Source organism: Melospiza melodia, chromosome 10 (genome assembly GCF_035770615.1).
Source record: "Melospiza melodia melodia isolate bMelMel2 chromosome 10, bMelMel2.pri, whole genome shotgun sequence".
Classification (NCBI taxonomy): Eukaryota; Metazoa; Chordata; class Aves; order Passeriformes; family Passerellidae; genus Melospiza; species Melospiza melodia.
Genome location: NC_086203.1, coordinates 12401041 through 12426439, shown reverse-complemented (window position 1 = coordinate 12426439; position 25399 = coordinate 12401041). Strand labels below are relative to the sequence as shown.

Genomic DNA, 25399 nt, shown 5'->3' with positions numbered 1-25399 from the left:
AAATGGTGAGAATTGCTCCTATTTTGGCATTTATGTGTAAGTGAAGTGTAGCAGTTGTTTGGCTGAAAATTTGAATTTAAAGGCAGAGATACACAAGCTTGTCCTGGATCTTTATGGTTTGCAGAACATATCTCCAAATAAAAGATTTGAATATTTCTACTCATTCATGTAAAAAAACAAACAAGGAAAAACATAATAAAAAAACAAAACCAACCAAAATACCAAAACAACAAAAACTCCAGGAGAAAATATTAAAGATGAGTTTATGCTTCAAAATTCCCATCCTTTAATCTCTGGCATGTTTTAAAAATATTGCAGTTCAATACAAAAACAATGATCGTGTGCCAAACCCACAGGATTATTTCCTTGGAAGAGTAAGAGATTTGATTTTTCTTAGGGTTGGTGGAATTTTTTAGCCAATGATGGAAGTTTTGGAGCCAAGAAATCTCGATCACTGCTCCCTGGTGGCTTTTCTGTACTATTCCAAAAAGTGTTTTAAAAAGTATCAAGTCCAAGTTGCCATCAAAACACATCAGGAGAAAATGAGGGCTGGGAACCTCCAGAAAATAACATCTCCAAAGATCTGCAGGTCATGAGAAAACTTGGTAAAAATGCTGCTGTTCTTAGGAAATAAAGGAGATTTGTGTTATCAGTTAACACTGAGAATGAGATAACAATATTAGAGTTTAATGTGTGATTTTTTTACCCAAATACAAGTACCTGAAACTGATAATCTTCCCCCAAATCTGGTGTGAGACACCTGGGGTTGTGGCTTGTGGAGGTGCAGGCATGATGGGAGAGAATTCTCTGTTTCTGTGATAATTGGAGATATTTGTTATCAATAATAACAAATTATTAGGCCCAAAGTAACTTTGGATCACAGATTTATGAGCAAACTATTAGTTAGCAAAATCATAGAAATTTCAATGACAAAATTTTGCTAGTTTGGTTTAGTTTAGGAGGAAAAAAAATATTTTACAGCACTGACTTGTTTGTTTATTGTGAATGAAAATCATACCATGAAAAATTATTTTTTTCTGCAGCATAATGCTGAGATTTTTGGATCTTGAGGCTTGAGCCACAATTCAAATTTTCCTCCTGGTCTCCTTCTGGATGCAGTCAGTCCATCCAGCATTAATTACAGAACTAGAACAATTATGGGAATGTACCATATTCCTTTGAGGAGTTTTTACAAAGCAAACACTATTTCTTTATTTTTAATTTTTAAAAAGTACATCCCCTCCATTTCCCAATTCTTTCATTAAATTGGTCTTTGAGAAGACACTTTCTGTTCTTTTATTTGAAACCACAGCACTGTCTGGGATGTGTTATCCTCTTTATTTTAATAAATAAAAGTTGCCTCTTTCTTTCACTGAGGAGTCTGCAATTTTAATGAGGGTGTGTGGGAATTGGAAAAACAGAAACTTCTACAGACACTGGAGAGTTTGACCTACAACCTTAGAAAAAGCTTAAATTAATATAGAAATAAAATACACAAACATTAAACAAAAAAAATCATAAACTTGTGTTTCTATAATTTCAAGAAAAAATATACCTCAAGTAAGTAAAACGCAACATTAATAAAAATGGTGAAGAGTTTATAATGTAAGGGTGTGCCGGTATAGAACAAGCTAAAAGTTTAAAAATTGTAATAGAAACATATATATAAATATAACAAAAACCTATTAAACAAAAATATCTACAGTACAACAACATTAAATAAAAAATAAGAAGTCAGAAAAACAAAATAAACCTTATAGCAACTATCAATTAAGTTAAAAAGTTACATATTACCTTATAACAAATACCTTTTAACTACTTTTAAACTATCACCAGCTACTTACTCTCACAAATCTCACAACGTCTAAAACTAAAATATTTATCTGAATAATAAATCATTCTTAACCCAAAAATAGTCCCATCCCTTCATTATATAACAGCAATAAAGGCATCATTAATCCTCTAAGTATTACATTCGTGCTGGGCCAGTAAATTGGATTTCCATGTTCCAAACTCTTGAAACTTTGACCGCAACATCTCAGGGTTGTACTGTAGATATTCTTTAGGAATTCTCTTTAAAGGCAAGGATTTCTTTACAGGTTTTGCTCATTGAGCTTCAGTGCCATTTTGGCGACTCTTGACAGCAAATCTTTAATGTTGCTTTTGCCAGATCCTGCAGGTTTGGGGGTTTTATTTATTTTTACTGTGATAAAACGTTGGCACAGGGTGCCCAGAGCAGCTGTGGCTGCCCCTGGATCCCTGGCAGTGCCCAAGGCCAGGCTGGACAGGGTTTGGAGCACCCTGGGAAGATGAATTTCCACTAGATGCCTTCCACCAGAAAAGAAAATGAGCTTTAAAAGCTCCCTTCCAACCCAAACACTCCTGTGATTTGAAATCCAAGAATCCAACTAATCTACTTGGACTGCTGCATCCAAGCTGGGATCTCAGAACTGCTAAAGCAATTTTAACATGGATTTTAATTGTACTGTTGTTTTTCTTCTACCAGACTGAGAATTCAGAATGATTTTGTAATCTTCAGAGTGTCTCATTTCAGTAAACAGCTTGTATTTATTTAAGGCATGTAAATAATTTCACCAATTTACTATGCTAATTTAATTTACCCTGCAGTTATACCTCTTTTAGGAATGTGAAATCTTCAAGCTAGTCTGGGCTTTCTTCCCCTGTAAAACTGGAATGCAGAAAAGACTCTTTCAACCATCAAATTTGGGAGTGAATTGCCCCTGCTCTGGAGGCTCTGTCCTGTTGGTTTATGTTTTTTATTTTCCATCACCTTCTCCAGGAACAAAATGTCAGGGTTGGAGTAAGGTGAGGATGGTGTGAGATTGTTGGCAAAGGTGCAGGCTGATAGGCAGGGAACCAGGGGAAATGCTGGTCAGATACCAGAGAGAAAAGGGGGAAATGCAGCTGTAAGTCAAAAAATTCATTTTGACAAGTGTCTTGATCAAAAGTCCAGTTGTGATTCTCTCTGTTATGGTCTGATTCCATTTGCCAGCAATGTGGTTGCTTCGTCTCTTACTGTCCTTAAAACAGCCTGATAGTAATTGTGAAAAAAACCCAAATAAATTGTTCCCCAAAAGCCCAAGTTTGGGGCAGAGGCCTTTGCCTGCTTTAGTTTTGCTTGTTACTGCTCAGAAACTGGAGACCAAGGACATGCCTAGAGGTTATAGATGTGATTTATCTGTCAGAAGGAGAACAACCTGAAATCCATGATAATTTCTCTCTCCTCTTGGAGAGAGGAACCTCATCCCTTCCAATAATGGAATCCCATTATTGAGGGGATGCTGAACAGATTAAGGGTGTTGCAGATTTTCATGAAGCCATTATGGCTCTTTCCATCTTCTGTCATTTTCCTTTGGTTCGAGTGTTTTTCACAATGCCATCATGTCTCACTCCCTTTTTTTTTCCTTTGTTTTGAGTGTTTCTCATAAAACCACCATGGCTCATTCCATCTTTTGTCATTCCCTTTGGTTTAGTGCTTTCCTTGAAGATATCTTTCCGTATTTTCCCTTTGTTTTCCCTTTGTTCTTCATGAAGCCATTATGGTTCTTTCCATATTTTCCCTTTGGTTTGAGTTCTTTTCATTAAGCAGTCATGGCTCTTCCTAACTTTTATCATTTCCCTTTAATTTAGTATTTTTCATGAAGCCATCATGATTCTTTCCATTTTTTTCCCTTTGGTTTGAGTGTTTTTCATGGAGCCATCACAGCTCTTTCCATCTTTGGTCATTTCCTTTTTGATTTAGTGTTTTCATGGACCCAATCATGGCTCTTTCCACCTTTTATCAATTCCCTTTGCTCGGAATGTTTTTCACAAAGCCATCATTGCTCTTTCCATATTTTCCCTTTGGTTTGAGTCTTTTCCATGAAGCCATCATGGCTCTTTCCATCTTTGGTCATTTCCTTTTTGATTTAGTGTTTTTAATGAAGCCACCGTGGCTCTTTCCACTTTTTTTCGTTACCCTTTGGTTTAGTACTTTTCATGAAGCCATCATGGCTCTTTCCATCTTTTATAATTTCCCTTTGGTTTAGTGTATTCCTTGAAGCCATCATGGCTCTTTCCATCTTTGGTCATTTCCCTTTGATTTAGTGTTTTTAATGAAGCCACCATGGCTCTTTCCACCTTTTATCATTACCCTTTGATTTTGTGTATTTCATGGAGCCTATCATGGCTCTTTCAATCTTTTATAATTTCCCTTTGGTTTGAGTGTTTTTCATGAAGCCATCCCAGCTTTCTCCATCTTTTGTCATTTCCCTTGGGTTTAGTGTTTTTCACAAAGCCCTTTCCCTGGCTCTTACAATTTTTTCCCTTTGGTTTGAGTGGTTTTCATAAAACCATCATGGCTCTTTCTAACTTTAATAATTTCCCTTTGATTTTTGTGTTTTTCATGAAGCCATGATGGTTCTCTCCATTTTTTCCCTTTTGTTTGAGTGTTTTTCATAAAACCATCATGGCTCTTTCCATACTTTATCATTTCCCTTTTTTTCATGAAGCTACCATGGCACCTTCAACCTTTTATCACTTCCCTTTGGTTTGAGTGTTTTTCATGATGACATCATGGTTCTTTCCATCTTCTGACATTTCCCTTTGGCTGAGTGTTTCCCTTGAAGCCATCGTGGCTTTTTCCAACGTTTGTCATTATCCTTTGGCTGAGTGTTTTCCTTGAAGCCATCATGGCTCTTTCCAACGTTTGTCATTACCCTTTGGCTGAGTGTTTTCCTTGAAGCCATCATGGCTCTTTCCAACGTTTGTCATTACCCTTTGGCCGAGTGTTTTTCATGAAGCCATCATGGCGCTTTCCATCTTTTGCCATCCCCCTTTGGTTTGCGTGTTCTTCCAGCCCTTCCTTACTCCCCCACCAGCCATTTTCCCCCCACCGCACACCTTGCTGTGGAAGGAGACCCGGTTTGCTGGTGGATTTTTAGGACTGTGGATGTTTTCTGGCAGGTCGTTCCGGCCCGACTTCGTGCTGGTGCGGCAGCACTCGTACAGCATGGCGGAGAACGAGGATTTCCGCAACCTCATCATCGGCATGCAGTACGCCGGCGTGCCCAGCGTCAACTCCCTCGAGTCCATCTACAACTTCTGCGACAAGCCCTGGGTGGTGAGTGATGCTGCTGTGCCTTTGGGGGACACAGAGCAGAAAGGTTCGGGGAATAAAGCGGGGATTTATGAAAGCCTTCAGCAGGCACAGCTTGGGCAGCCACAGCCTCCAGAGGCTGCACCCAAGGTGGGCTGTAAGAGTTTAAATGAGAGATACTGGATTTTAGGTGGCTCTCCAAAATGCAGTTTATTCCATCCAAAATGCAGTTTATTCCATCCAAGAGATTACAGCAGTCCAGGGTTGTGGGTGACAGAGCTGTGCCCACAGCTGTCAGCTCCGGCTGCAGCCAGGCCTGGAGACCCTTTGGTTTTGGTTACAATGAATTAGATGCTTTTCTTTGCTGAGCATCTTCATACAGCAGAACCAATCTATACCTTAACTTTTATCTATAGCCTGTCATAACTACTATAATTACCATATTCATGTTACTGTTCTCCAATCACTAAAATTCAGTGCATTACAGTTTACGCTAGAAGTTGTTTTTCAGTTTTCTTGCTGTAGAAAATTCTGATACTTTTTTTCTACTTGCAACTTTGCTGACTTGTTTGCCTGTGCTATCTTTCTGCTTGGTAAAAACATCTTGTTTAAAGTAAGTCTATCCTTTGCTCTAAGTCGTAAAAACTTTCTAACTAACACACCTTTTGCTTTCTTTGTTATCCAGTGACTGGCTGAGCAATTCTTTTCTGCTATATCAAAACTTGCTTCCATCTCTATTCCTTCATCAAACTCTACATTTAACAATCTTTCTGCTAAGCACACATATCTGTGAGACTTTCTTGTCAAACTTTCATCCTTCCCAACAGTGATGGACACGAGTTTGTCACACAATTATCAGTTTGGTTATTCACAGATCAGGGGTTAATGCTCCAATTAGAACTGCAGGTAATGAAGTCATTCACCCCCAGTTTTCTTCCCCCAACTCAATTTAGTTTATACTTCTTGGGCCCTGAGGCAGTGAGGTGTCATTGATTCCCAGGCCTAGAGAGGAATTGTTGTGTCTGACCAAAACCTGAAGACAGTAACCAGCACTCTGTATGGAGTTTTAAAGTTATACCCTAATGACGTACAGGATGTGAGAAACAAAAAAGCTAAATCCTAAGCTGGATTTAAAAACATAAAAGCTAAATCACTGCACCTGGAAATTTCCTGGGCCTGGCACTTCAGCTGCTGCATTGCATGTTTCACTCCCCTTCATGAACGTTGATCATCAAACTTCCCTCACTGAGCAGTGAAACAGTGGAAGGATTAAAAACCAAACTTTTTTTTTTTTTCACTGCCCAGCCAGTGTGGGGACAGAGAGGAAAAATCTTTGTAGTACAAATAGAGAAGTAAGTGAGGCCTCCAACGGAATGCTCCCCTCTGCTCACACGCTTCCTCAAGTGAGGAAAGAGTGTTTATTCACAATTTGTCTGGGAAAAGCAAGCTGAGAATATTTCTCATATTTGTGGTTTTGAACATAATTTGAACAGGCTCTAGGCAGTGTTTTCCTCATTCCTGTGAAATTTTTGGGGCTATGCTTTAGCAAGGCCATCTGAAGGGACTCGTTTCCTCATTTGAAAGCCCTTTTCATAACCCTGTGCCTCTGTGGTGGGGTTGGTCCTTTCAGTTATCCCTGGAGCACTGAGGCACCCACCCTGGAGAGCCACTGAGCTTTGCCAGCTTCAGTGGAGAAGCCAATGCTGTTTTTCTTGACAAGTTCTGTAGAAATGGAGACGGAATTTGGTGATTCTTTTGGTTCACGAAGAACTAACCATTAGCAGCAGCAAGTTAAAAATATGCTGCTGTAAAATGTCCTGATCTATGGGGCATCACTGCTCCTACAATTCCATTGTCCAACAGCTAAAACAACTTTAAAAAATCCCACTTCTCATAAATAGCCAAAACTTCATTTTTCCCTCTGGTATCTGGGTAAGAAAAGAAGAGTTATCGATATTTTCCACACTGCAGGGAAGTTTTAGTACAATACTTTTTATTGCCTTGAAGATTTTAATTTTTTAATACTTACTATGAAAATCTCTCCAAACAATTGTCAGCAGTTTTTAACATGTACCTCTTGCAGCTCATTTTGTTATCCTTTTATGCTGCACTAAACTGCTGCAGGGAGGGAATAAATAATTGATAGGGCATTTACAACTTCTCTGTGCACACTGTACATTGCTGAATTCATTATTTTAGTGCATCCCATTTTCCAGCTGTGTGGCATTTCCCAGTGCTTTGATTCACTGGGTGGGGAGGCAAAGCCAGTAGCATTTATATGCAATAAAAATTAAGGAATAATTCTTCCTTGCAAACTGCCATATCTATGTTTTTATCATTTATCACTGCCCTTCAAGTGGGTCCTAGTGAGGAGTGTGAGCTTTTAGTGTGAGCACTGAAATAATTTCTGTGCAAACACCAGGGGCTTTATTTGGCTTTTTAACTTGAATATCCTGCCTTGTGCTGGTGGTGGTGATGGGAGATGTAGAGACCTCTGTGTATATCCCAGAGCAGCACAAAATCCTCATTGGATTTGGGAAAGAAAAACAGTGGAAGAACTCATGGCCCATGGGGGGATTTTTGGGATGTGGGGTCAAGATCTGGACTTCAATGCCCATTGTGGGTACCTTCTTACTCAAGATATTCTTTGCGACTATAAAGGCATTTCAGAATACTTTTATATAATATTTGCAGGTACCCTGAGGGGTAAAAATCCCTTAACCCAGCCAACTTCATGGATGCTCAGATGTTGCAAGCAGAAGCCAGGCACTGTTGGTTTTGCCAACAGCATCATCTGCCTTGTTTGGTTGGACCAGTCTGGTGTGATTTCACTCCCTCCTGGGTGAAATCCCTGCTGAAAATTGTTGTGAATGCCTGGGAATAAACTAACTCATCAGTCTGCTGCTGCCTGCTGAAATTAAGGGTAAAATCCACTGTGCCCCTCCATGGCCATGGCCATGCTTGGATTTGGCATCAATTAATCCTCTCCTGAGAGCATGGCAGGGATTTCTCCCTGCACAATCCCTTTGTCAACACCAGTGCCCTGATATTGGTGTGGAAGTTCTCTCTGCAAACATTTCAAGTGCAAAAAGCCCCGTGGAAAAAGGAGAAGCAGAAAGCTACAAAAAGCCATAAGTAATAATCTTTACTAATTCATGGGAAATAGATTGACTTTCCTGCAGGTAGAATGTGGAGTGGCAGAAGGGAATTACAGCTTTGATAACAGCGGGGGGAAAAAGGGGGGTGTGCAGTGGAATGGGCCTTGAAAGGATGGGAAATTATTGAGTCAGCCATGGGCAATGAGTCTTCCTTGTACCAGAGCAAAAGTAGGAGTAGTGGAGATCTGTAGGAGGGGAAGTCAGGGAGGTGAGACTGAAAGGGCTCTCAGATAAAATGAGAGTTAGAATTCAATGTTCAAGGTCTTTGGGCTTTAAATTATTGCTCTTCACCGTGTCAGGAGCACACAGCTCCAGATGTAGAACATCTTTCAGCTCTGAGGGCAGGTTCACATTCTGTGCCACAAACTGCAGCATCTGCCCTTAATTTTGCAGGAAAGCTCTTTTTGTACCCTGCCTTTCTGTGCACTTGGCAATAGGCAGTGAACAAATCTGTGTTTGATCTGAGGCGCATCATTGAAAGGTGGGGTGTTTTAGTTATGATATTTTCTAAAAATTCCTTTCCTTGGGATTTTTTCTCCTGAGAAGCTGGGAGGCCTCAGGAACAAAAGGTAAACAATGGTTATCTGCTGCTGTGGAATGCAACAGGTGCATCTGAGATTGGTCTCATGTGGTTGTTTCTGATTAATGGCCAATCACAGCCCAGCTGGCTTGGACAGAGAGTCCGAGACAGAGCCTTTGTTATTTTTCCTTCTATTCTATTCTTAGCCAGCCTTCTGATGAAATCCTTTCTTCTATTCTTTTAGTATAGTTTTAATATAATAGATATCATAATATAATAACTCAAACCTTCTGAAACATGGAGTCAGATCCTCATCTCTTCCCTCATCCTGGGACCCCTGTGAACACCGTCACAGGGTGTGGTGGGACGATGGCCAGGGATGCACTGAGAGCAGGAATTCAAGCTTGTATTCCCTGGTGTCAGGGCATGAACAGCTCCTCCAAATGCACAGCAGGAGCTCACCTGTGAGCAGCCAGGTGGAAGGAAATGTTGGAATTTCCTTGGAAACGTTGGAGTGTGTGTGGGGGAGATGTTTGTGCTCTGAAACGTGTCCAGAGTGAGGGGTTGTTACAGCACTCGGGTGATTTCACTCCTGTGATAACATTTAGCACTTAGCTCATGGAAAATTCATGGCCCTGCCTCGAGATGGATTTCACTTAAATGCTGGTAAGGATGTCAGAAAGCTGGGGGAAAGCATGGCTTTTATAAATAAAGGCTGAGTTCTTTATTGCTTAGCTGCGGAGGAACTGTTTTAAGGTTCGTGCCCTCCTTGAAGAATTATTATTAAAACATTAGAAAGTTTCAGTGCAGGGTCATGTTGCAAAGAAATTGTCTTGGGCATGAAATAACCCCATCAAACAAGACTAGAGTTTTATCTGGTTCAATTTACAGCTACACTGAGTTAAGGCGAGGCAAAAACATCCACTGTCCTTGTAGGATTCCCAATTCTCCTCACAGTTTTACTCATATTTAATGGGGTGCAGATCCTGCTGTAAAGCATTTATGAAAAGGAAAAGTTAATCCAAAGTTAATATTTGATGTCATTTAAATTATCTGTTTTCCTTTAGAAAACATCATTCAGTAAATAAGGGAGGCTTCCCTTAAGTGAGGCTTAGGAGCTTTATACAAACTTTGTCATAGCATATGATGTCATTGTCCCTGGGGGGATTTGAGATTTAAATTCCACGTGGATGTGGAATTTAAGGACAAGGGTGAGTGGTGGACTAAGAAGGTCATGGTTAGTTCCTGGTCTGGGTGATCCTAGAGGGGATTTTCCAACCCAAATGAGTCTGTGGTTCCATAGAGGTGTGTGAATTGTGGAGCCCAGAAGGAATTGCAAAATGTAGGGATGATATCAGAGCTTGCAGCATTAGGTGAATCCCATTGTTTTAATTATGAAATAATTATTTTAAATAATTTCATAATTAAAATAATAACTTAAAAAATTTTTAAATTTTAAAAAATACAAAATATTATATTATATTATATTATATTATATTATATTATATTATATTATATCTAATAAAATAAAAATAATATTTAAATTTTTAAAATAATATTAAAAAAAAACAACAAAAACCATGTATTAAAATATACAAAATGTGATTTGCCAGTGTCCTGTGTCGAATTAAAAAAATAATTAATTCTTCCTGCATCCATCTATTTTAATCATTCTTGTAAAGATTGATGTGAATCTTGCAGGCTTAAGGGTTTCCTTCAATTGAACCCTACTGGATTTTAGCTTCAGTTTCAGATATTGGTGATGGGGTTCAGCATTTTTGGAACACCCCAGTTTATTCCCTGCCCACCCCACCGTGTCCAGCAGCTTGCTGATAAGTGGAGTCAGGCAGGGAGGTGGATTTGAGTGACACCAAAGATGAAAACTCTAATTTAATTGTCAGGGGCTGCAAGGTTCTGTCACAGACATCTTTCATGAAAAATCCTTCCCTTAGGATTTTGCCTCCTGAGAAGCTGGGAGACCTCAGGAACAAAATGTAAACATTGATTATCTGCTGCTGTGGAATGCAACAGGTGCATCTGTGATTGGTCTCATGTGGTTGTTTGTAATTAATGGTCAATCACAGTCAGCTGGCTTGGACAGAGAGTCTGAGACAGAGCCTTTGTTATCATTCTTTCTTTTTCTATTCTTAGCCAGCCTAATGATGAAATCCTCTCTTCTATTCTTTTAGTATAGTTTTAATGTAATATATATCATAAAATAATAAATCAGCCTTCTGAAACATGGAGTCAGATCCTGGTCTCTTCCCTCATCCTTGGAACACGGTCATAAGGTTCAATGTCCAAGGCTGCTGTAAATGAAATAAAGGGTTGGGTTTTATTTCAGCTCAGCCTGTGATGTGATAATTACAGACATTACAGGGGCTGGGCAGGTGCTTCCATCTTCCTTCTGACAGTGCTGAACCTTCCAGGCCTGCAGAGACCCCAGAGCTGCTGTCCTTGTGCACAGCAGCTGTGCATGGCTGAAGAGGAAGAAAACCCTCCCAAAGTCAGCCCAGTTCCACCAGGGCAGCTCTGGTTCCTTTAGAGCAGAGGAAAAGCATCCCAGCCCCTGCTGCTGGCTGCACATCTGCTCTCCTGGGAGCTGCAGGGGTGCTCTGGGGCCTTCAGGGATCCACTGCTGCCTCACTCACACATTCCCTCTGCTTTAGGAGGGGCACAAGGCTCATTTGTGACTCTGTGACCCTCACTGGCTCTTGCCAAGGTGGTGGGAGGGTCTGTATTTCAGGGAAGAGGGAGTGCAGGGGTCCCTGGGGGATTTGGGGAGCCCAGGAGAGCTGAGCTTGGGCAGAGCTGTGCCAGCCTGGCTCTGCAGGGGCGGGAGCTGATGCTCAGCAGCTTGGCCCCATCAAAGCGCACTCCTGGCACTCTGGTCCAGCTCTCCAGGGATGGGGGAACAGAGGAAACAGCCAGGAAAGGCCAGAGCTGGCAGGGAGGGAGGCAGAGACACCTGGGAGGGTGTGAGGAGAACTGGGAGGTCCTGGTGTTCTTCACACAGAGCTCCATTTGTGCTGAAGCACCTTCAGATGCCCCACTCTGCCCCACTGTAGGAATTTATTGTTATAGAAATATATAAATTAAATGAAGATTTTAAATGCTAGAGAAGTGCCACAGAACACTCAGTTATGCCAGAATGTCCCTCCTTGCTCAGCCCTTGGGAGGGAAGGGTGGGAATGGCTTTTTTTTTCCTCAGACTGGTAGTATTGGAAATCTCCCAGTTGTTGTTTGTTTCTTCTCCTTCAGTTTGGGAGCAGACAGCCAAACACTTCTTTGCGAGTTTGTTGATATTTTCCTTGGTTTGCTGCTCTTGCCAAGCTTACACAACTCTGACTTCATGTGCTGTGTTCTGCTTTGCATTTCTTTTGCAGATGCTTTTCTGCTTATCTGCCTTCACCTTCCTGCTCTAACTGGCCATTTAACTTCTCTATTTTTACCTTGCTTTCTTGGAAGGTCTGTTTTAGCTGCCCTTTCTTGCTGTTTGATGCTTTCTAGTGCTCTTCCCCACCTTGTTTTCTCCTCTGTGCTGCTGCTCCAAGCTGCTCTCTTGTGCTTTTTCCCACTCCCAGTTACACTTTAAAAATCTTGAGCAACAGATTGGAGCACTGGCAGGACATTTGTCAGGACTCTGCAGGGAGGAGCAGAGAAGAAGAGATGAGCTCTGTTCCTTCCAGCTTCCTGTTGACACAAATCATTGAAGCTATGCTAATGGGAGACACAGCCACGCAGAGGAGATTCAATTTTGTGTCAAAGCATCTTCTGGAGAGCAAACCACAAACAAAAAATAATGAATGTGTGCAAGAAGAGAGGCATTTTGAAAACCTATTTGCTGTAAATCTGGGAGATTTTCAGTGCTATTCCATGTTTGGTTTAAAAAAATTAATTCTAAATGATTATTTAAATGTAGGAAAATCCTGTGCTCATTAGCAAAAGTCAGATTTGTACAATAATGCTGAGCAATGGGACAGAATTTGGCTGGTTATTGCTCCCTTTCATATGCCAGAGGGGCATTTTCTTAAAGGCCAAGGCTGGATGCCCTGCAATCTGGATGCAGCTCAGGGAGGGAAGACATTCAGGGACGCCCAGATTTGATATTTAAGTGAGTTCTATGAGTTCCACTCGATCAAACCTGGTGAAAACATGGTAAGCTTTTGGGTCAAAAGACAATTTAAGACCAGGTTTGAACATTGGACCGGAGCAAAATTCATAAATAAAACTACAAGTTTAAATACCTAACTAGAAATCTAAACGCATTAAACCTAGTAGTGTGTTTGCCCTTTGCACCTCTTTATAGAGATGGTTTTGTTTAATCTAGTCTTGGAATAGGAAAGGAATATTACAGCTTTCCTTGATGATTTTGCTTTCCTAAAATAAGTAAGGTCACTTGAAATTCCTGGTTAAAAGAAAAAAAAAAAGCAGAGATCCTTAAATAATAAATAAATCTCAGTGTGGTGATGATTTTTCTGTTCCACACAGCCAGTAATTCTCTCAGCTCTGTATTCATCAATCCTTGCATGCACTCTCAAGTGCTTTATATATAAACTGAGTATGGCAGTATTTTGCTTTGACCAGCATTTACTGCCATCAGGATAATTTAAAGCAAAAATGGAATTTTTTACTGCATTCCTGAATCTTGTAGTGGGTTGTTGCCACTCTCCCTGTTCTCCTCTGCACTAAAAAGGAGCAGTGGGAAATCTTGATGTCCATTATAGACTTTCATTGCTTTGGACATTTCTAAGGGCAGGACATTGAAATGGACTTTTTAACTGTTTCTTACCTTCTAGTGAGAGAAACTGTTTTCAAACAGAGGCTGTGAAGTTAATATTCAAAGCAGGACTGTAAAGCTGGGGTTCAAGTCCTTTGTGTTATCTGCTGGTTCTGCTACAGTAGAGACTCAGAATCTCTTGTGATTGATTAAAGCAAATATCCACATCACACCTGAAGGCCAGGTTATGGAAATTAAATCTGATCTCTTGTGCAATCTTAATATATAATCACAAAGGAAACCTGTGTGTTATACACTCTATTATATTATCTTAGAAAATATTTTTTCAGTTGAAATCTAGGTTATATCTGCTCCTTCAATGTGTGCCTGTGGTGACTCAGAGCTGAGGAGGATCAGGGGGTTACACTCCCCTTCCTGACACAGGAATCTGTCACCCATCCAGGAAAATCCTCCTGTGGTGATGGGCAATCCCCATCCCATCCTCTCCCTCTCCTCCAGTGCAGCTCTCCCCCATCGTCTCCACAGCTCCCACCAGCACTGCTATTCCCCTCTGGCATTCCTGGATATTCCATTTCCACCCTCAGCTCCAGCCCCCTCTGAGATGGATGCAAAGTGTCCTGGTTTCCTTTTGGGGTGTGTGAGCACCACCCCTGCTCTCTGAGGTGTTTTTAGTGGGTGGCTCGGTTTGAAATGCTGTGAAATCCCTGTTTGGGTATCAGCCATCCCAAGGATTCCTCTGGCTTTCTCTGCTGGGCCTAGCAGAGATTGGCTGGTGGTGTCTGAGGACTGGCGTTGCATCCTGGAAATCCAACCTGGAAAGCCACCATAAAAACCCACCCTGGAAACCTACCCTGGAAATCCACCATAGAAACCAAACATGGAAATCTCCACCCTGAATATCCACCATGGAAATCCACCATGAAATCCCACCCTGGAAAATCACCCTAGAAATCCAACCTGGAAACCCACTCTGGAAATCCAACCTGGAAACCCACTCTAGAAATCTGCTCTGGAAACTCACCATGAAAACCCAGCCTGGAAATCCACACTAGAAACCCACCATGGAACTCTCCACTCTGGAAACCCATTATGGAATTCCAACATGGAAACCCACCTTGGAAATCCACCCTGGAAATCCATACTGGAAATCTACCATGACAACACAGCATAGAAATCTCTGCCCTGGAAATCTACATCCTGGAAACCCATTCTGAAAACCCACCATGGAAATCCACCCTGGAAACCCACCCTGGAAACCCACCAGGGAAACTCACCCTGGAAATCTCCACACTGGAATTCCAAAATGGAAATCCACCCTGGAAATCTCCACCCTGGAATCTCCACCCTGGAAATCTCCACCCTGGAAAACCACCCTGGAAATCCAACCTGGAAAATCACCCCGGAAATCTCCACCATGGAAATCCACTAGGGAAATGCACCCTGGAAACCCACCAGGGAAATCCACCATGCAAATCCACTATGGAATTCTACCACGGAAATCTCCACCCTGGAAATCTTCATCCTGGAAATTCACCATGGAAACCCACCATGGAAATCTCCACGCTGAAAATCCAGCCTGGAAACCCACCATGGAAACCCATCCTGAAAAAGCAACCTGGAAACCCACCATGGAAACCCACCCTGAAAAACCAACCTGGAAACCCACCCTGAAAATCCACCATGGAATTCCAACATGGAAATCTCCACCCTGGAAATCTCCAGTCTGGAAATTCACCATGTAAACCCATCATGGATATCCACCCTGGAAATGCACCCTGATAATCTACCAGGAAACCCACCTTGGAAATCTCCCTGCTGGAAATCCAGCCTGGAAATCCAGCCTGGAAACCCAGCATGAAAATCTCTACCCTGGAAAACCACCATGGAAATTTCCACCCTGGAAATCTCCACCATGGAAATGCACCCTGGAAATCTCTACCCTGGAAATCTCTGCCCTGGACATCCACCATGAAAACCCACCCTGTAAATCTCCTCCCTGGAATTCCAACATGGAAATCCATCCTGGAAATCTCCACCCCAGAAATCCCCACCCTGGAAATCCACCATGGAAATCCCCACCCTAGAAATCCACCATTGAATTTCGACATGGAAATTCACCTTGGAAATCTCCACCCTGGAAATCTCCACCCTGGAAATCCACCTTGGAAATCTCCACCATGGAAACCCACCCTGCAAACCCACCATGGAAACCCGCCCTGGAAATGCACCACTGATTCCTTCCTCTACAAGTGTCACTGAATTCAGTATTTTTATGGAAACCTCCTATTTGAACTGGGCCTCATCTGTAAAAAGCCCCACAAAGAAGAAAATCTCCTTCTGTTGCCATGAGCCCCAAACCCTCCTGAGAAGTGCTTAAGCACCATCAAAATAAACAACAGCACAAATGTTTGCCTGGTCAGATCACTGAACTCCCTGTTCCCATAGCAGTGGAATAAAGTATTTTTTATTCAGCATTTTCTCACTGCTGGAAGAGCACCCAGGAAGGACTCCCCAGAGCTCTCATTTCCATCAACTTTTTCCTTCTCTAAATTTTCATTCCAAATAAAGGGCTCCAGAAGGTCTCTGGATCCAGGCCTCATCGGATTACTTTTAGATTATTCTTGTATACCAGGCATGTCTTGATCTGTGTTGTACCCTTGTATGCTCATAGGCTGTTTTCCTTCATTTTAATCCTCATGCCTTCCTTAAATCTCACTTTCCTCACTGTTTACACATTTTGTAAGTGCCTCTTCCACCAGCCAAGGGATCTCTCCTTGCCAGATGCCTTCTTGCCCAATCCTGCAAGCCAGGAAATGTTTTTATGTCTCTGACTGCGACCATTTTCTGGTTCTTTGGGATTTTTTTAATCCTGTTTTTCCAACTGCTGTAGAAAACTTTTTATTTTTCTCCCACGGATGAACTCTGCTAATCTGTAAGCCAGTTCAGCAGCTCTTCCAAGGGCATGAGGTTTTTATTTAAGACTTTGTTTGAAGCTCTTAATGGTTTGCATCTCACCAGCTGTAATTCTAATGTGAAAATATTCCAGCAGTTAATGACGTGGTGATTAGCAGTGGGAGAGCTGTGCCTCTCGGGTTGCAGCTCTCATGCTGCGGGGGAAGAGCTGGAGCCCAGAAAATGCCCTTGGAAATTTGGGTCCTGCTGGAAAACCACTGGGATATCGGGACACAAAAGAGATGATGGATTTTGGACCTTACTAGCCCAAGAGATTTGGTAACAGGATGCCTTGGCAAGAGCAAGAAGAGCTTTGAGGATTAAATCAAGATTGCAAGAAGATTCAATCAGAGGGTGCCACTGACGTATTTTCTGAGAAATGCTTTTGCTAGGAATTTTCTGCTGAGAAGCTGAGAAGAGCTAATAATAAATGATAACTGTAAACAATAACTATTTAAATAACTGTAAATAATAACTATTTGATGGCTGTAGAATGTAGTCTAGAGATGGTTTACCAACACACACATCTTTGATTGGTTTCATGTAAGTTGTTTTTACTTGGTGACCAATCACAGCCAGCTGTGTCGAGCTCTGAGTTTGTCACTTTTTTTTTAAAACTTTCTGATGTTTTTTTTCTTTTTTTAGAATAGTTTTAGTATATAATTTTTAATATAACATGATAATATAATATAATAAATATAATATAATAAATATAATATAATAAATATAATATAATATAATATAATATAATATAATATAATATAATATAATATAATATAATATAATATAATATAATATAATATAATATAATATAATATAATATAATATAATATAATATAATATAATATAATATAATATAATATAATATAATATAATATAATATAATATAGTATAATATAATATAATATAATATAATGTAATATAATATAATATAATATTTTCTATTCCATTAACATCCCATGTCTGTACACATTTGACATTGGACTAGATAATTCAGTAATTTATGATTTAAAAAGATGATGTTCCTGCCCAGGACTGGTGTTCAGCTGCTGAAAAGGAAAATAGAAAAACATATCATCCAAATCCCACTTAAACATTGATAGAAGGTCATTGAAACTTAAATGAAATTCTTCTTTATAAATAGCCCAGCAGCAATCCGGGAAAATGAAACAGATTTATGGCAATTTCTGCATGTACAGTTAGAATGCTGAAATTTGGCGTGAATTGGGGCTGAATTTATCAGGGTGCATTTTGGGGAGGAAATGATTGACAGGAGATTCCCAGATTTGTAGACATGGAGGTGGAGCAGCATCTCAGCAGGGGAAAGGATAAATCATCCCCCAGCTGTGGCACTTTATTTCTCTCTTTTGCCTCAAAAATTCAAACTTGCTTTTCCTACCTGCTGTTTCCAAGCTGAATTACTGGATTAGAGGACACTTTGGAGTGTTACAAGTCTGTTATATGTGGCTGATAATATATTATTTTAAGTAAACGAGCATTTGCTAGCAATTAATCTCAATTACAGCTTTCTTGCATGAATGACAAAACCCCTACAAAAAAAATTGCCATTTTCTCAGTGTCTTCCTCTCCTTTCCAGTGAAAAAGGAAAAGAAAATAGGGAAAGAATCACAGGAAACACAGTCATATGACTTTATTTTTCTTTGGAGGTTTTTACTTAAAGAGAGGTAAATAGATTTATTTTAACCTAACAATTGCTTGGCAAAAACAATGTACTTAATGGTCAGCATTTTCTTGTGGAATTTGGAATTTGGCTCTTGCATCAGAACTGAAATATTGAGTAAGTTGTCAGGAATCCTGTTCACAAACCACCTTACTTTGGTAGCTGTGAGAATATTTCCTTTCCTTGAGGCCTGGTTTGCACAGCCCACAGCCCAACTCCAATTCCTCAGGTTTTTGGTGAAGTCTGCTCATCATTAAGGCATTTTCCATTGGCCTTCCAATGATGTATTTTACCAAACCTAAGTAAACACCACTAAATTAAACAAGTCCTCTCAGCCAGCTGGAAATGATGCAAGCAACGCTTTCATGAGGTTTCTTTTTTTTCCCCCTTTAAACAGTTTTTGCTCTGCCCGCCCCCTGAGCCTCTCCTCAGAGTAGGTATTTTATCTGCATTATGGACAGAGGCGTGTTGTTCTGTGCTTTTTTGTGCTGTTTGCAAGCAGCAGATCCCACTATTGAGTGTTGTGCTGAGTTGTTGGTGTCCCATGGAGGCACAGGGACAGCTGAGCACATCCCTGGAACACATCCTGCTCCTGGAACCCCCAGCCCGGGCTCAGGAGGGATTTCCTCTCCTAAATATCACCAGAGGAGAGGGATCTGCTCTGCACAGAGAGAACAGGCCCCAAAGGCATCTCTATTGCATAAAGAGTTCTCTTGGTTCACGTGTGAATGTTCTGTGTGAAGCTGCTGCAGTCCAGAGTGCAGGCAGGCAGGGTGTGTCATGGCAGTTTTAAAAGGATATTATATCAGAATAATCTGTAAAAGCCATGAATAGAATTGGCGTAACAGGGAGCAGTTTGAATCATCCTCGTCTTTGGTGGTGGGGCAAAAATGGTCACATGTTATACCAGAATATTTGATCAAAAATATGAGTAGGAGTGGCATAACAGGGAGCAGTTTAGATTATCCTCATCTTTGATGGTGGGGCAAGAATGGCCATATTTTATATCAGAATATTCTATAAAAATATTAATAGGATTGGCATAAGAGGGAGCAGTTTAAATCATCCTCGTCTTTGGTGGAGGGATAAGAATATTCTGATAGTACATGTGGTGTTATATCAGAATATTCTGTAAAAAACATGAATAGGAATGGCATAACAGGGAAAATCAGCCCCACCCAAGACTGGCCATGTGTTATATCAGAATATCCTACAGAGAACATGAATAGGATTGGCATAGCATGGAACAGTTTAAATAATCTCCATCTTTGCTGGTGGGGCAAGAATGGACACGAGTTATATCAGAATATTTGATAGAAAACATGAGCAGGAATGGCATAACAGGGAGAAGTTTAAATCAGCCCCGTCCAGGGATGACCATGTGTTATATCAAAATATTCTTTAAAAAACCTGAATAGGAATGGCATAACGTGGAGCAGTTTAAATCATCCCCATCTTTGATGGTGGTGCAAGAATGGCCATGTGTTATATCAGAATATTTGATAGAAAATATGAGTAGGAATGGTATAACAAGGAGCAGTTTAAATCATCCTCACCTTTGGTGGTGGGGCAAGAATATTCTGATATAACACATGGTTTTATATCAGAATATTCTGTAAAAAACATGAATAGGAATGGCATAACATGGAGCACTTTAAATCAGCCCCATCTTTGGTGATGGGGCAAGAATATGCCGATATGACCTGTGGTTTAATATGAGAATATTCCATTAAAAAAATTAACAGGAATGGCATAAAAAGGAGTAGCTTAAATCCTCCCCTTCTTTGGTGATGGGGCAAGAATGGCCATGTGTTATATCAGAATATTTTATAGAAAACCTGAGTATGAATGGCATAGCATGGAGCAGTTTAAATCATCCCCATCTTTGGTAGAGGGACAAGAATATTCTGATATAACATGTGGTGTTATATCAGAATATTCTGTAAAAAACATGAAGAGAAAATTGCATAACATGGAGCAGTTTAAATCATCCCCATCTTTGATGGTGGTGCAAGAATGGCCATGAGTTATATCAGAATATTTTATAGAAAATATGAGTAGGAATGGTATAACAAGGAGCAGTTTAAATCATCCTCACCTTTGGTGGTGGGGCAAGAATATTCTGATATAACACATGGTTTTATATCAGAATATTCTGTAAAAAAAATGAATAGGAATGGCATAACATGGAGCACTTTAAATCAGCCCCATCTTTGGTGATGGGGCAAGAATATGCCGATATGACCTGTGGTTTAATATGAGAATATTCCATTAAAAAAAATTAACAAGAATGGCATAAAAAGGAGTAGCTTAAATCCTCCCCTTCTTTGGTGATGGGGCAAGAATGGCCATGTGTTATATCAGAATATTTTATAGAAAACCTGAGTATGAATGGCATAGCATGGAGCAGTTTAAATCATCCCCATCTTTGGTAGAGGGACAAGAATATTCTGATATAACATGTGGTGTTATATCAGAATATTCTGTAAAAAACATGAATAGAAAATTGCATAACGTGGAGCAGTTTAAATCATCCCCATCTTTGATGGTGGTGCAAGAATGGCCATGAGTTATATCAGAATATTTTATAGAAAATATGAGTAGGAATGGTATAACAAAGAGCAGTTTAAATCATCCTCAGCTTTGATGGGGGTGCAAAAATGGCCATGTATATATCAGAATAGTCTGTAGAGAACTTGAATAGGAATGGCATAATGGGGAACAACTTAAATCATCCCATCTTTGGTGGAGGCACAAGAATATTCTGATATAACGTGTGGTCTTATATCAGAATATTCTATGGAAAACATGAGTAGGAATGGCATAACAGGGAGCAGCTTAAATCATCCTCATCTTTGATGGTGGGACAAGAATATTCTGATATAATATGTGGTGCAATTTAAATCATCACCATCCAAGGATGACCATGTGTTATATCAGAATATTCCATAGAAAACACGAATAGGATTGGCATAACAGGGAGCAGTTTAAATCCTCCCCATCTTTGGTGGTGGGGCAAGAATATTCTGATATAACACATGGTTTTATATCAGAATATTCTATAAAAAGCATGATTAAGAATGGCATAACAGGAAGCAGTTTAAGTCATTCCCATCTTTGGTAGTGGGACAAGAGTGGCAATTTTTTATATCAGAACATTCTGTAAAAGACATGAATAAGATTGGAATAAGAGGGTGCAGTTTAAATCACCCCATCCAAGGGTGGCCATTGGTAATGGCTCGTGTCTGCAGCCTGGGAGATGAAACTTCCCCAGTTTGTTCCTCACCTGCCCTGTTAGCCTGACACAGTTACTTTTATCTCTTTGCCAGCACTGCCAAATCAGTGTCAGGGAGGTGCCAGCTATTAAATTAATGGTAAATATGCCTGGGCTTTAGGTTTAAGAGGACAGAAAAGGCAAAATTATAATGATTTTTATCATCACAGAATCATCTTTAACATACAGACAGTGAGATATTTGTAATTCGGTATTCCCATGTATTTCATCTCCTGTACCTGTGAGGGTTTAATTTTTCAAGGTGTTGTTCTGTGTTGGTTTGTAGATGAAGTCTAAGCTTGGGTGGATTAAAGGGCTGAATGAGGAGGAGGAGGAGGAGGGAGGATGCACCCCTGGATCTGCTGAGCTCATCAAACACCCAGGACAAGAAGCCAAATGTCCTGAGCAGGAGCTCCTGTGGGCACGGTGTGGCTCCTCTCCTGAGCTTTGTTTTCTCTGCTTTGTTTTGCAGTTTGCCCAGCTGGTGTCTGTCTACAAATCTTTGGGCCCGGAGAAGTTCCCTCTGATCGAGCAGACCTTCTACCCCAACCACAAGGAGATGGTAGGTGCAAGCAGCGGGGCTGAACCTGCTCCCTGTGCCTCCAAAACGGGGAATGGGGGTCACCACCCCCTTCTCCCATTTTCTGCATGCTCCAAAAGCCTTTTTGGCAGTTTTGGGAGGGGATGGGATGGGGTGAGCTCTTGAAATCGGTGTGATGGTGAGCAGGAGGGTGCTCACGTGCCACAGTGGTCACTTTCCAGCTGCCCAGCTGCAGATCTCAGAGAGATTAAATGCTTTAAAGGACACTGAACGGCTCTGAACGTGCAGGAGTCACTCCCATGGTTGGTTTTCTCCCAGTGTTTTCCTCCCTGGTGCGCTCACGGTGTGTGTTGGCTTTGGAGGGGATGCACTGGGCGCTGCAGGGCTTTGAATTCTGCCAAAACCAGGCTGGTTGTGACTTGGGATCTTCAGGTACCTGGGCTAACACTGATTCCCAGTGCTCCACAGACAGAAAAAGAACAAAAATGAGGCTGACAGAGTCCAAGGAGCACCTGGGTGATGGTTTTAGGCTGTGGTGCAGTTTTTGGCAGCAGTGAAGAACAGGGAGTGGGACACAGTGACCCCTAAGGGATCCTTCAAACTTGAGATTGGCTGTAATTTTATTGAAAAAAGCAGAGCTTTTAGGAGCATTGCTAAACTGCAGTCCATAGAAACAAAGAACATTTCATTTTGGGGCAAGAACTAATGTTTCAGACTTATGAGTTTATATGGCATATTTTTCTGAGTGTAGCAACCCTGTAAGTGGTTTTGCCTGTCTTAATTCCTCTACATTGCTCATTAAAGTCAAAACTTGTAAGTTATTTCTCTTCTTTTGAACTTTTGAATGTCGTTCTCCACAGCCAAGTAATTTTTTTTTACATATTTCTATGGTAATGTAGAGCAAATGAATCCATTTGGGTATTGCATTGCCACTGAGAGCTGCTGCAGGAGCTGCCTGTGATGACACTCATTTGTTTGGTTTTATTCCTCCCAAAGAAAGCATCTGGAACTTTGTGGCTTGGGAAATAATCAGGCAGTGTGGTACAAGACAACACTTTGTTTGAATTTCTGGAAATCAGAGTCTCCTGATGCTGCACTGAAACCTTATCATGTTATTTTGTTTTGGGTTCTCATCACTTTATCAGCGGCTGCCTCGCTGGCATTTGTTGAAGCAGAATTTGGCAATTACAGTTTTAAATATTTTTCTTGGTGTTCCTCCTGCTTTTTCTCCTTCCCTTTTTGTTCTCCAAATGGGAGCCTGGAGCTGTCCCCCCCTCCAGTGCAAACCAGCTCAGGGGGGATGTGGGGAGAGGGAAAAAGCCCCAAATTCCCTCTCTGGGAATTGAGGGTCAGCTGGGCGTGCCAGAGGTGCTCCTTTCATCCTCTGCTGGTTTGTGCTGAGGCTTTGGGCAGTGCAAGGTAAATAAACAGAGATTCCATTCTTTTGTGTAAAAACAGAGCCGCTTTAATGAAACACTTTTGGAAACAGAAACATTCATCCCAGGCTGATCACAAAAAACGCTGTGAGGCTTTTTGAACTCATTGCTGGCTGAGTCATACCTTCATCCTTTCCCTCAGTAATTAGTTCCCTTTATTTCACTGCATTCCCACTCCTCTGTTCTCTGCAAAAACCACAAGGATTTTCCAACATAATTGCTGAACAATTTAATTAAAACCTCTCTGGAACGTTGAGGAAACACCAGCAATATTCCAGGTGGGGATTTTTTTTCCCTGTTCACCTATGCAGGCTCCCTTCTCTCGTCTTTTCCCTACTCTCACCAAAAGTCATGTGAGCCATTTTCAAATTAAATTAAAATGCTGCTCCAGGCTGTGTTTCTGTTCCACTCTCTCATGTAACACAAACACAATTTCAAGAAGGAAAAAGAAAACATTGTAAAAAGAATCTGCTGTTGATAAGGTATCAATGCCACTACAGTAAAAATCCTGATATTGAAATAACATATTCAGAATGCCACATTGTAGTCAAGGCTTTTGAGAGTCTTCCTCGGGAAAACAAAATCTCATTCTGAGCTGCATTTTGTAAAACTTTCCTTGCCACATTTATTGATATGAGGGGAAAAAACCAAATCTTGGTACCACCCATTGTGGGGAGTTTGGGCAGATTTCTGCTCAGCCAGAAATAAAAGTAGACATTGTGAAACACCTCATTTTATAGCAGGAAAAGTAGGAAATTTTTAAAAACTAATTGTGGCATGCAAGTTGTATTACAGTCTGTCCATAAATATCAGGGAAAGCATTTCTTTGTGCAAGGTGCCCAGAGAAGGCAATGTGGGCTGGGTGAGTCGAGGTTCAGGTCTAATTACTGTAAAACTGAAATAGGACCAGAGCTCTGGGGAGCTGAAAAGCAGAAAATACCTGTTTGCTGTTATCCAAAAGGCTCCATCCCATCAAAATGGATTTGGGGGCAAATGCCACAGGACTGGTATTGAATATTAACCACTGAATATTAACCATTAAATATTAATCATTGAATATTACCCACTGAATTTTAATCTTCGTGGTTATTAAGCTCTGTAGGCTTCTCTAGGTATTGGTTTGATCTGACACAACGAAATAAGGCCTGGCTTTGAATCTTTCTGGAAATTAATAATGTAAATGCACAGCACTGTCAGTAAATAGCTCTCCCAATAATGTCACTGTAATATCAATTATTTTCAGAAGAAATGTAGCTTTTTATTCTTTTTGTTTGATTTATATTAGTCTGTGGTCCAAATTGTTAGTGCCTAGGAAATTTTTGTTTTGTCTTGAGTAAAGCAGAAAACAAACTGGGCTTTACATTTGGCAGCACATAGTTTTAATTTAGGGTTGTAAATTAAAAGAGCCAGGCTGATTTATAGTAAATAAAAAGTGAAATATTGGCTTTTATGTGTTAAGGGGACACTTATTCCTCAAAGGATAATGACACGTTTTCCTGTTGGCCCTGCATCATTTGCATTTCACTGGAAATGTGTAAACTCAGTCACAGAAAAAGTAAATCTATTTTAGAAGAGCGTTTCCAAACCTGTCCTGGAGATAGTAAAACCTGTCAGAAAAGGCAAATAATGGAGATCCCCATCCTGCCTGAGGGCTCTGCCCCCTTTTTCTGGGGCACAAATAGTCTGGACTTTGGGATTTACACTTCCCAAAGTTTCACCACTGTGAACTGAATTACTTTTATCAACTTAAATGCGTGTGTGAAGGATTAGTTACCAACTCCAGTCATCAATTCAGGAAAGTTAAGACAGTAAAAAAGTTACAGGCAAAATGTGCTGTAACCCTTCTCTAGTTTGAGTTCACAAGTAGCCAAATTCACTGACAGGGTATGGTGGATGCTCATGAATGAAAAACAATTAAATCCTATTAAACAGGGTGAAACATCTGAGAGCTTCCAGAAATCATTGCAGTGCGAGTTATGCAATATTTATTGCATGTAT

The 25399-nt window shown here is 40.6% G+C and overlaps 1 protein-coding gene across 1 annotated transcript in view; it reads left to right on the top strand.

Annotated features, from left to right (window-relative positions):
* The window catches only part of SYN2 (synapsin II), a 194057-nt gene that overhangs the window by 80295 nt on the left and 88363 nt on the right, over positions 1-25399 (top strand). Inside the window, exons 4-5 of the mRNA XM_063164403.1 lie at positions 4966-5122; positions 21897-21986. Of these exons, the coding sequence (XP_063020473.1) occupies positions 4966-5122; positions 21897-21986 (247 nt within the window). The remainder of the gene's footprint in view (positions 1-4965; positions 5123-21896; positions 21987-25399) is intronic.